We start from the raw sequence: 12,549 nt of genomic DNA on the forward strand, positions 1-12,549 counted from the left end.
TCATCTGTCTTGGTCCTAGTATGCAATTCATGAAAACCTCACTGTAAATTTCTTCCCAAAGCCATACTTCACTGACTGGCAGAGAGAGTCCAATCAGTCAGAAATTGTTTAATCTTTGAATTGCCAACCTTGAAAAGGAACATATTAAATAGTTGTTTCATAAGAAGATGACTCGCCATTTCCTTCAAATCTGTCACAGAAGCCAAGGCCCTGAACGTTGTGGGAGTGACTTTTCCCCCACTGAACTCTACCCACCTCACAGAGGAGGAGTTACTAACTATCAAAGAGCTTATAAACGCAGGAAGGATTGGCACGCAGCTGCTGAGCCTAGTGGGAAACAGACCTCAGTAAGGTAAGTGCTGCTTTTCTAAGTTTTCAGACATTGCCTTCCATCCTCTTCTCTAGGTCACCAGAAAACTGCGTTCAAATGTGTCCTTAGCACAAGGAAAAGCCTGTTTTATACTCGCATTACATTTCTTGGTGTGTCTGGGGAACAGTTCAAGAGCTGTTTTTTTTGTTTTGTTTTGTTTTGTTTTTTGAATGTTTATTTTTGAGAGAGAGAGAGAGAGAGAACACAAGCAGGGGACAGGCAGAGAGAGAGGGAGACACAGAATCCGAAGCGGGCTCCAGCTCTGAGCTGTCAGCACAGAGTCTGAGGCGGGGCTTAAAACCATGAACTGTGAGATTATGACCTGAGCTGAAGTCAGATGCTTAACCAATTGAGCCACCCAGGTGCCCCAAGAGATGTTTATTCACTTGCTGTTGGATACATCTTTACAGAAATATAAAAATAAAGAGATTAGAAACCTAGGACGTAAGAATTTAGGTAGAAAAAACTGAATGATATAAGGGGAAAAAAGAACGATACCATTTCAGCAATCTGAGAATATGACTAGTGCAGGAGAGAGTGCGAGTGTTTTGCCAGACTTACTTTCTCTGTGGAAGCATAGTGGCCCCCTTACGTGTCGTTTGCCTTCTGCGGTTTTAGTTACCTGTGGTAACTGCAGTCTGAAAACATTAAATGGAAAATTCCAGAAAGAAAAATATTCGTATGTTATAAATTGCCCATCATTTTATTATAGCATATCATTAGAATTGTTCTATTATTTGTCATTGTTGTTCATCTGCTGTGCCTCATTTATGAATGAAATTTCATCGTATTATGTATATATAGGAAAAGAACATAGTATATGTAGAGTTTGGTACTCTCCTCGGTTTCAGGCATCCACTGGGGGTCTTGGAATGTATCTCGTGCAGACACAGAGAACCATTATAGTCAACACGCAATAGTTGTGAATTATGATACAGTGATGTGATGTAGGCTGTAAAAATTAAAAATTAAGACTTAATATAAGAGTAAAAATTAATCTGAATGTCAGCAGAACTAGATTCTAAGTCAGTCTTTGCTCTGATTAGCTGACTGGTAAGCCCCATTCTCTTTCTGGGCAACTCATGGCAAACCTAGAGAAGGGCTGGAACAGGGTTTCACAAGCTTGGCCTTCTTGACACTTTAGGCTGGCTTATTCTGTGTTGTGGGGGAGCTGTCCTGTTAATTGTTCTTTTGTTGCCATTGTTGTTTAGTTAAAAATATTTGTTATAGAAATGTGCATTTAATTAGCTTTAAAGAATGTATTTGACAATATTGTTAACATACATATTTTCTCAAATTTGTGAACTTCGACCTTTAAAATATCTACAATGAGAGCTTATTTACAAGTTTTGCAAGAAATGGTTACTTCAGCAGTACTGTTGACACAGTTAAGATTCTCATGGTTTCTTTCTGTTTCACTCAGTACTTCTAGAAAGAGCACAGTGTGGGGGTCAGGCTCTACCCTAGGGCCAGTGACAGGCAGCCTGTGGAGCAGAATAAGTACCAATGGATAATGGGAGAATTACTGCGTTTTCCCAAAATGGCAGTGCATCCTATCCTGGAAAGACTACATAGGTACAATAGCTAATTGCAATCAACCATAAGACATTTTCAACTAAGTATCCAATAAATGTGTCTGTTAGGATAACACGGTTGATGAAAATAAGCAGATAAAATGCAGAATGACTAGTAGGAGACAAAAAGCATTCGGAGGCACATCAAGCATGGTCTCATGCCATAGCAGAGGCATCTCTGATCCCTACCCAGCTGACAATGCAACACTCTCCTTTCTGGTTTTGATACCTAACAATGTCTCTAGACATTATCAGATGTCTTCCAAGGTGTGGGGAAGCAAAATCACCCCTAATTAAGAATCACTAGATCATGTGACTTCTCCAACTCCCAAACTCAAGAAATCTTGATGGGAAAAGTAGGTAATCAGCAGAACACTTAATTCACTTTTAAAGGCACAGAAATTCACCTAGCTAGAATGCACGAGTCATTGCAATCAGAATATAAGAGTCAACGATGTGCTGTCCTAAGTGTTAACATTGGTGGGGAAAGACAGGTTTGGACAGGCGAGACTGGAGTTTCAGTGACAGCACTGTAACAATCCAGAAGTTGTCCAGGCATAACAGAATCCACGGGAAAAGATATAGCATGTATGGCAGAAGATATTGAAATGACAGTGAAGAAAAGCACTTTGCAAGATGCTCAAGAGAGCATGGTTGACAAGGATAAGGCACAATCCTAATTTGAAGGGCAGGAAAACAGACAAATGGTGGTCAAAGAGGCAATGAGCATGAACATGTCATGCTGTCCTGGGAGGCAGGAGCCTTGGCTTTCAGCCTGGCAACTTTCACCTTGCTCTGAATTACTTGGGTAAGACAATCATGATTTGGGGGTTGGACCCAATTAAACTGGAGTCACCACTGGGCCTTTTGTGTGCTGCCAGTTATCTCTAAACCCTTTAGGGCAGAGACCAAATCAGGCTCCTGTCTTGTTCCTGTGAACCATCATTTCTTAGTACATGAAACTGATCAATGATGTTAGTCGAGAAAGTTTGAAGGAAACTTTTTGAAAGCAGGATATACGTTACATGTCACCAGAAACAAAGTGTTGAAGAAGGAGCAGTGAAAGGTCTGTTACCAGGTAAGAAACAGGATGTTGGGAGAGAAGGGATAATTTTCAACCCGAGTTGACAGTGAGGCCTTGTGCTAGTGCTGTGACCAGCTGCAGGGAGAAGCAGTGGCTGGAATCCATGCAAAGGGCTGGGGCAGGAAAGACTCCATAGTGCCTGGATCAGGGAGCCAGTGGCATGGGGGATGGGCCAGACATGGAAGACATAAGGGATGCACAAGGCCGGGGCAGAACCAGAAATCTGCTGATATCTTGATCAGGCAAAGTTCTCTGGTAACCTTTGCCCCAGCCTTTATCAGGCCTCTGGAGACCTCCCCTTCAGAAGGTGAACAAAGTTGCTTATCAGGGGGAGTCCTATGATAAAATATTACGTAAGGTAAATATCATTTCCTTTAGTAACCTGATCCTCAGTCCATGGGTAAGCAGTGTGAGGGTTTGAATCACAGCTCTGTGACCTGTAGTTCAAAACACACATAGAATGAGCACTATTCTTTTCATTCTGCTGAGTCATAGTACCTCTATTCCCTGTGGTAAAAAAGTACAATAAACAAAATCTCTAATTACAGATGACTTGAGTAACTATGTTTCCAAATGGTTCTTTACTTTCTAAAGATTTGACTGTTGAGTCCCAAATGAAAAATGTGGACATTAAAAACATTTTGATATCTAAAATTCTAAAATTCAAGTCACACAGTTTTTCAAAGATGTATCCACTGGGTAAGGGAGGTATATTTTTGTCCCAAACTCCACAACAAAAGTTTGCAAGACAATCTTAACGTTTTGCAAACAGAGCTTGGGATTTGCATAGAAAAGGCAACTGTTCCTTCTTAAGACCTGCCTTGGGGACTCCACCTTTTAATGAGTCCTGTGTGTTTCCATTCACACCTATGATGGCACATCCATTGTTTGAGCCACTGAGTTTTATTATCTGGTTCCCTGCTTTGTTCACTTCCTACGCAGCCTGGGATGGACCAAGGGCTTTCAAACTTCATTGACCAGATACAAGGTATCACAAAGTACCATTATACTGATCAAATGAGTGTGTACTCATGCACAGGCCGGTATACACAACAAACACATAATAGAAGCTAAGACCTCGTGAAACAAAGTTTGTGTTTCTACGTGAATGCACTCTAATATTTTCTATTTTCTCCTACTTCATTTTAAAAATTAGATTTCACAATCCACTGAAGGATGGTCACGCATTTTTTAAAAACACCAATGTAGAAAATAAAGTTTGAGTAGAGGTAGGTTTGGGTCCCAACTTCACCACTTACTTTGGGCAAGTTACTCAAGAAACCTCAGTATCCTCAACTTTAAAATGACACTAATAACAGAATGTATCTCAGGTGATTTTTGTAGGATTAATTGAAGATAAATAGGCGAGAATACCCATTATATGATAGACATGAAGAAATGTTAGTTCTGTTCCATTGACTGTAATGTTAATATGGTAATACCCCTTTTTCAGATTATAAAGTGCACTAAGTAAAGGCAGAATGTAGAATCAAAAAAAAAAAAAAAAAAAAAAAAGGAAGGGAATTGAAGGAAATTAGCAATTAGCATCCTGTGTCTATGGAAAGAACCAGGGTTGGGGCGCCTGGGTGGCTCAGTTGGTTAAGCCTCTGACTTCCACTCAGGTCATGATCTCGCGGTTCGTTGAGTCCAAGCCCCGTGTCAGGCTCTGTGCTGACAGCTCAGAGTCTGGAGCCTGCTTCGCATTCTGTGTCTCCTTCTCTCTCTGCCCCTCCCCTGCTATGCTCTGTCTCTCTCTGTCTCAAAAATAAATAAAACATTTAAAAAAAAAAATTAAAAAAAAAAAAAAAAAGAACCAGGGTCTTTTGAGCTGCAGTTAAGCGAGTCTTAGTCCTAACTTTGTTTTAAACAAAAGTAGCATAACAGTCAGGAGTGGAAGCCTGACTCTGCTCCTCATCCTGGTCTTGTCAGAGATGTCCTCTGCTTTCAGTGTCCCTCATAGGCTCCCAGCGCCAGCACTGGAGTGGATTCCAAGCCTGCTCTCTTTTTAGTCCTAGGTGTGGATTTCCATGTCCATCACTAACTAGAGAAGACTATGGACAAGGCTTTTCACCTCTGAGCCTTGGTTTCATTAAGTGAAAAATGGGTCTGATAACAAATAGTTCATGGGGCCATTATGATGATTAAAGATATAATGTATCCAAAAGGACTAGCATTGGGTCAGGATCATTAGCAGAGTTTCAAAAAATAGCAATTCTCTAATCCTTCCCCCTCCTCCTTACACCCACACCTGCATCCTTACCACACACTCTCACCTATTAGCCTGCCAAGAGAATCAGACTTTACCTAGTGGAGGTAACAAGCAGGGTTTGGAAGAGTTTCCCAGGACTGGCTAATGATGTATGAGAATTGGGCCTTGAAAGACATTCTAGGGTCTCTTCTAATTCTTCCATGAGGAAGGCATGTACTCCTTAAGCACTGTTGGTGCTATTTGACCAACATCAAAAAGTATGTTTTTGCTTCTGTGATATCGTTCATCTGTTCATTCATTCATTCATTCATTCGTTTGTTGTTCATGTTTAGAGAAATTCAGAGTCTATCATGGCAGGGAAGCCCAAGCTTCACTACTTTAATGGACGTGGCAGAATGGAGTCCATCCGGTGGCTCCTGGCTTCAGCCGGAGTAGAGGTTAGATCTGAGTTTTGTCATCCTAAGTTAGACCAAAAATTGACTCTATCAGAATACGTTTCTCACATAAGCTAGGAGATTCTTCTACTTTTATAAATGACCTGTCAAGAGTTTTATGTTAAAAGAAAAATTGTCAGCTATTAAGAGATGAACAGATTTCACCTAATATATTATTAAATTTCTTCTCATCAAAGAACTTAAACTCAGAAGCTAAGCATAATGTGTAAGCCTTATCTGGATTTTGATTTAAGCAATCTACAAAATATCATTTTTGACATTTGTGCAATAATTAGAAACATGAATCTTTTTCAAATATCAGATGATTTTAAAGAAGCATCCTTGATATTTTAGGTATGCTAATTCACTGTTTCTGCTTTCCAGTTTGAAGAGAAATTTATAGAAACTCCAGAAGACTTGGATAAGTTAAAGAATGGTAAGACCAGGTATCTAATTCCTCGGATGAGGGGATCAGGTAGAAGTCATAAGTTAGGGTTTGAACACCTACTTGTGAGTGTGGTGGGAGCTGGGGGTGGTGGAATGGAAGATGAGTGGCTCCAAGGTAAGGGGTGGGGCTCCTTGGGCAGATCTTCCACCTCACTCAAGGCTGGGTGGGCTTGAACTCTGAGTGTTTGCTAAAGGAACTATCCCCACCCCCCTACCCACCCCCCACCATGTCCTGTGAATGCCCTCCCCTTGCACTCTCCAGCTTTTCTGCCCCCAAGTGAGCTGGGTCAGTTCAGGATCCCACATAGCCTGCCCAGGCAAGGACTCTCAAACCCACGCAGTAGAATGAAAAGAGTAGAAATAGGCCAGCAGTTGTGTGAGTTCTTTTCTCTGATGGATTATTGCAAGCTTATATCCTAGCAATATCATAGACTCAGATAATAAGATGGTTTAGTTGGATTAATTGAAAGGCCAGGTGACAGTATGAAGATGGAGATGAAGAACAAAGTTCAAGCACTACTTGCATCAGCAGAGTCAGGAAACCAGGGCTTGCCCGATACACACTGTCCAGTGGTAGAACTGGGGGAGCAAGCAAAACACCCTACATAGAAATCTCCCTTCAAATTCGCCTTAATGGCATGAACCCAGAGACTTACTTTGGAATGTTTCATTTGAACTGAATGTGATGTTGGCCCTGGTGTAGCCTCTCTCAACATTTCCTAAAACACCCATGAAAGTAAATCAATCACAAAAAATACAGGAACCTACCATGTATCTGGATGATAAATAAAAAGATAAATGAGGGTCGCCTTGGTGGCTCAGTCGGTGAGCGTCTGACTTTGGCTCAGGTCATGATCTCACCGTTCGTGGGTCTGAGCCCCACATCAGGCTCTGTGTTAACAACTGAGAGTCTGGAGCCTGCTTCAGATCCTGTGTCTCCCTCTCTCTCTGCCCCTCCCCCATTCTCGCTCATCTCTCTCAAAAAAAACAAACAAACAAAAAAAAAAACATTAAAAATTTTTCCAAAAAAGATAAATGAAATAATAGGTGAAGAGTAAAATGCAGACTGAGATCAAAGAGGATTAGAGGATGCAAAAACCAAAATACAGAGATGATGAAATGTTACCAGGCAATAATTTTTGTTTCCTTTTATATCTTCAATCATGGCAACAAACGTTTTTCATGTTAAAAGAGTATGATCCATAAAATATGTCACTCTGCTTCTTCTTTCTTTTTTCAAAAGATGGAAATTTGATGTTCCAGCAAGTGCCAATGGTTGAAATTGATGGAATGAAGATGGTCCAGACCAGAGCCATTCTCAACTACATTGCCACCAAATACAACCTCTATGGGAAAGACATAAAGGAGAGAGCTCTGTACAGTACTTTTTTTTATTCTTTCATCAGCAATTAATGTAAAAATTTGGGTTCTTGGGCAGGCAGGACTGTGTTGGGGGGATCGTGGCCAGCAGCAGCACAGGACTTGGTGGTATAGATTGAGGTCCAAAACCACAGAAAGCTGTGAGGATGAGGGATTCCCCTAGGCGTGGATTCACCACGTGGGATTACAGAAAAGGAAGTGGTCCACATATAGAGCACATATGGTGACAGTCTTTTGCTAACGCTGATGAACTAGGAAGCCAGAAAGATGGTGGAGTCACTATTCTCAGTACTCAGGCCTTTAGGAGCTGGCTATCAGCCAACAGCTAGAGACAAAGGATGAGTCTGAGTGTCCGGCAGATCAGACTGGGGAACAGAAGGATCCAAAGGCGCTGATTCTGAAGGTTCAGAAATGATCAAAATGATGATCAAGAACTTCACTTATCAGCCTGTTATATGGACTGGCCGCTTGACAAGGGTTAGCAGAGCATGGTCCTCAAGATGCCAGGGTTATCACGAGCATTTTGATACAGGACCGAAGTAGCCAGATTTAGTCAATACAACCATATCTGTGGGTTCTCTCTGTGGTTATGGGACCACATGATTGAAATTTAAATCTCAGAAACAACTGTTATGAGTTGCTCAAAAGTGAACCATAGAGTTGCCATATTCCAGCAACTCCATTACTAGGTATGCAAACAAGACTAGCTGAACACATCCACGCTAGAACTTGTACACAGATGTTTATAGCAGTGGTGTTCTTAAAATTCTTAATGTGGAAATGACACAAATGTGCATCAACTGATGAGTGGTTAGTCTACTTATCAATGCAATACTGTTTGGCCATGAAAAGGAATGAAGTACTGATGCATGCTACAACATGGATAAACCTTGCAAACATCATGTTATATGAAAGAAACCAGACACAAAGGCACATACTGTGTGAATCCATTTGTATGAAATATCCAGAACATTCAAATATATAGAAACAGAAAGCAGTTTAGTGGTTTCCAGGGGCTGGAGGAGGGAAGAAATTAGAATGGGTGTAAAAACATACAGCATTTCTTTTGGGATTAGGAAAATATTCTGTAATTAGTGTGTGGTGATGGTACAGAATTCTGTGTCTTTACTATAAAAATCACAAACTTAAACACTCTTGAAGTGTACACATTATAGTATTGAATTATATGCTAATAAAGATTTATTAAAAAAAAAACAAACTCTTACAGGAAGCCCAGCTTGGAACATTCAAAACTACTCTGCTGGAATATGTGCTACTTGGAATGCACAAAGTATTTCACCATTTCAGGAGATATTTTAGGTGAAGACTTGAGAAATGCGAACAAGGCCAGAGTTGGGCAACTGTATGTGGACGGAGTGTGGAAACATGTGCTGTGGGAAATTATTGGAAAACCTGCTGACCTTGGTTTAAACAGGCCTGGGTGGTGTAACAGGATGAGAGAGGAAGGGGACATGACTGAGATGGTTGTGCCAGTGACTCTCTCTGGAGATCACTTAGGGGGCACGTCAGCCACATGGAGTCACACTCTGTTTGTGCCCAGAACAAGCCACCATGGAGGTGACAGACCCTAGGTATGGTACCAGTAGGTATTTGCAGGATTCCACCAATTTCCCTGTGACTCTGGACGGGTCACCAATGCTCTCTGTCCCTCTATTTCATCATGTGTATAATGAAAGTTTTAGACACATATCTACCTTGATGGCTTGTTCTAGGATGAAATGTTCAAATCAAGTAAAAATCAGAGCTTAATGACTGGTATATAAAAATGCATCAAATGGAGCTGAATTACTTTGCCACTTCCTGATGCCCCATTCTCATACATTTTTCAACTCTAAAATCAAGGCAGAAGACATTTGACAATTTGGTCATTTTGTCTTTCAGGATAGATATGTACATAGAAGGTATGGCAGATTTGAATGAAATGATCCTCGTTTTGCCTCTGTGTCCACCTGATCAGAAAGAGGCCAAGATTGCCCAGATCAAAGAGAAAGTAACAGATCGTTATCTCCCCGTGTTTGAAAAAGTAAGTGGACAGTCATTGAGCACTTTGGGTGCTGGACATAGAGGACAAAGAAAGACAGTGGCTGGCATTCCTTGAACCTTTACGTTCACTTCCAATGAGCCTTCCTGAATACTGACGCAGCACCCTGACTCTCAAGGCGTTTCATAAAAACTGACTGTGAGGAAGAATTGCACCAGTGATACCCAAGTTTTAATTTTCCAACAAGACTTCAACTTACCAGGAGCCAATTGAGAATTCTCTATTTGGCAGACTTTCATGGTCATAGTTAGAGCCTGGGCTGCTGAAGGCTCTGAGAGCCACACTGGACATTGGAGTAGGTCCTGCAGACAGAGCACCACATAGGGGCTTGGATCCAAGAGGACCACAGTGAGAGCAATGCAACAGGAGATACTGTGGCAACATGCGTAGGGAGATAGGGAGACATGAGACCAGCTGCCCTTCGGGAGAAAGTGGCAGTGTCTTGGGGGTGGACAGATGAGGTGTATCTAGTCAGAGATGGGGGCAGTGTGATGAAGAGGAAGATACAGATGGAGAGATGTTAGGGAGAAAAGAATTGACCTACTCGAAGGCATGGCTCTCACACTTCAGAGGACAGCCATGCAAACTAAGGAAATAAGGTTCCATCATTATAGACAGTGCTTATCTCAGTTAATGTTTCTCCTTGGACGTAAGAGGAGAATGTTTCAAGATCCAAACTACCTGAAATCATGCTAAATGGAAACTATGGGCTGGGGCACCCGGGTGACTCAGTTGGTTAAGCATCCCACTCTTGATTTCAGCCCAGGTCCTGATCTCACAGTTGGTGAGACTGAGCCCTGTGCTGACAGCCCAGGGCCTGCTTGGGATTCTCTCTCTCCCTCTCTTTCTGCCCCTGCCCCCACTCGCTTTGAAATCAAAGCGCCCTATGGTAAGTTAAATGAAAAACATATGTTAACATATGGCATTTAAAGTGGTCTTATATTCTTTGCATAACAATTATCCATGTTTCTATATGTGTACATAGTGTGAAAGGGTATTTACCCAAAGTGCCTTAAGCTGGTGATGCCGTGGGGTTTTCTCTTCACGTTATCATTTGCATATTATTGGGATGTTTTAATAAATTTTGTGAATTTCCCCAACATTTTATTAGGAAAAGTTGCATACATCAGAATAGTTGAAAGGGATACACAGGAGCACACGTTTCAGGGAAACGGTAGCTGGGGCTTCAGCTGAGGAGCAGGGAAAGAACAGCAGAGACCTGCTGTCACACTGAGTCAGAGCGCAGCAAAGAGGGTCTGCAGCCAACACCCCCTCAGTGAGGCAGCAGAGGTGGGAAGGTTGGGTTGGAGAGTGCAGGGAGGGGCAGAGGGACCCAGCCTGACCATGCCTGTGCTCATGATGTAATTCCTCAAACCTGCCAGGTGTTAAAGAGCCACGGACAAGACTACCTTGTTGGCAACAGGCTGAGCAGGGCTGACATTCACCTGGTTGAACTTCTGTACTATGTGGAAGAGCTTGACCCCAGCCTTATGGCCAACTTCCCTCTGCTGAAGGTAATCTCTCTCACAGCCTTCAGGAGGGAAGGCTCGCATCTCCCCCTCCAGAATCTAACATTTACATTCGGGTCCCATCGTTGCCCAGGACTTGGCTGTCCCCACGTGTCCAGCATTGATTACCTCCTGGGTGCTGGTCGAGGCATGCAGAGAATCTTGTCATGCCCAGAACATTTGAGGTGGATGCTTCCCCAAGAAGAACACTTTGTCTTTACCATGAGAAGGACCCAGGGCTCGGCATCAGTCTCCCCATCCCCATTGCTTTGTGGCATTTGTCCTTGGTTTCTCTGGGATTTCCCTTATCCACCTGTGTCCTTCTCTTTCCTTCCTGTGCCTGTCTGAGGAGGTTTCCTGCCTTCTGATTTCTTCCCTCCGCGCCTGCTCCTAAGGGCAGACATCATGTTTCCCTAGGCAGAGTCTCCCTCTCTCAGTGGGATGCCTGGTTTTGACCAGTCTCATGGTTCAGCTTTCTATATTTTCTGTCTCTCGTCCAGGGCAATTTTCCTACATTTTCATTGTCTGCTTGGAGACTTGATGTGTGTGGATTCTGACAGACACAATCCTCTTCCCTGTATTGCACAAAAGCAATGAAGCTACAGGATTTCGTGTAGGGAAGAAGAAACTGAATAGAAACTGAATAGAGCCTGAAAGAAAGACATCTTTGGGGAAAATGGGATCGAGCTGTCTTTTCTTCCTCCCATCTTCCTGTCTCACTGGCTGTGCATTTCCCAGCCTCACACTGGTGCTGATGGAGGGCACTCAGCTGGTCCTTGTCTAGGAGGGTCTCTGGCTTGTGCCAGGGATGGGGCTGGCCCTGGCTCTGTCTGAGGCTGTGCCCTTGTGTATTGCAGGCCCTGAAGACCAGAATCAGCAATCTCCCTCCCGTGAAGAAGTTTCTGCAGCCTGGCAGCCAGAGGAAGCCTCCTATCAGTGAGGAAGATTTAGAAAAAGCAAGGAAGATTTTCAGGATTAAATGAAGCGGGCATGGATGGCCAGCACTTGCATCTGGGGCTTCCAACAATGACGTGCGTTACCTGATGTGGATCCTGATGATTGTGAGGCTAGTAAAGTTTTCAAAATTATATAATTTCATGTACTATGAAGATTTGCAAAGCAATTTATTTTGTTTTTACCAAATATCAAATCATGATCAGCCCCTAGGACATCTCTTGGACTTAAAAATAAATAAAGGGAGAAAAAAATTTAATGGATTCTTTGATGTATTAAAAAATTGTCATAACAGCTATCATATCATATCATACCATGTCAAAACAATTGAAGTAGAAAGTTTCATGTGGCCTATATTTAGTAACACAAAAAATGCTCTTTTTTTTCCCCTTTGTATTTGCTGTATTTCTTTAAAAAATTTTTTTTAATGTTTATTTGGTTTTGAAAGAGAGAACGCAAGCAGAGTAGGGGCAGAGAGAGGGAGACACAGAATCCGAAGCAGGTTCCAGGCTCTGAGCTATCAGCAC

At 42.3% G+C, this 12,549-nt stretch overlaps 1 protein-coding gene across 1 annotated transcript; it reads left to right on the forward strand.

Annotated features, from left to right (window-relative positions):
* Window positions 1-228: 228 nt before the first annotated feature.
* LOC109271753 (glutathione S-transferase A2) lies at window positions 229-12,281 on the forward strand. Its single transcript, XM_019457407.2, has 7 exons — window positions 229-352; window positions 5,570-5,674; window positions 6,056-6,107; window positions 7,362-7,494; window positions 9,401-9,542; window positions 10,943-11,074; window positions 11,926-12,281. Exons 2-7 carry the CDS (start codon window positions 5,588-5,590, stop codon window positions 12,049-12,051), a joined length of 672 nt encoding a protein of 223 aa, XP_019312952.1. The 5' UTR covers window positions 229-352; window positions 5,570-5,587; the 3' UTR covers window positions 12,052-12,281.
* Window positions 12,282-12,549: the final 268 nt, after the last annotated feature.

Source organism: Panthera pardus, unplaced genomic scaffold, assembly GCF_024362965.1.
Source record: "Panthera pardus isolate Hobbes unplaced genomic scaffold, ASM2436296v1 HiC_scaffold_17, whole genome shotgun sequence".
NCBI classification, from domain to species: domain Eukaryota; kingdom Metazoa; phylum Chordata; class Mammalia; order Carnivora; family Felidae; genus Panthera; species Panthera pardus.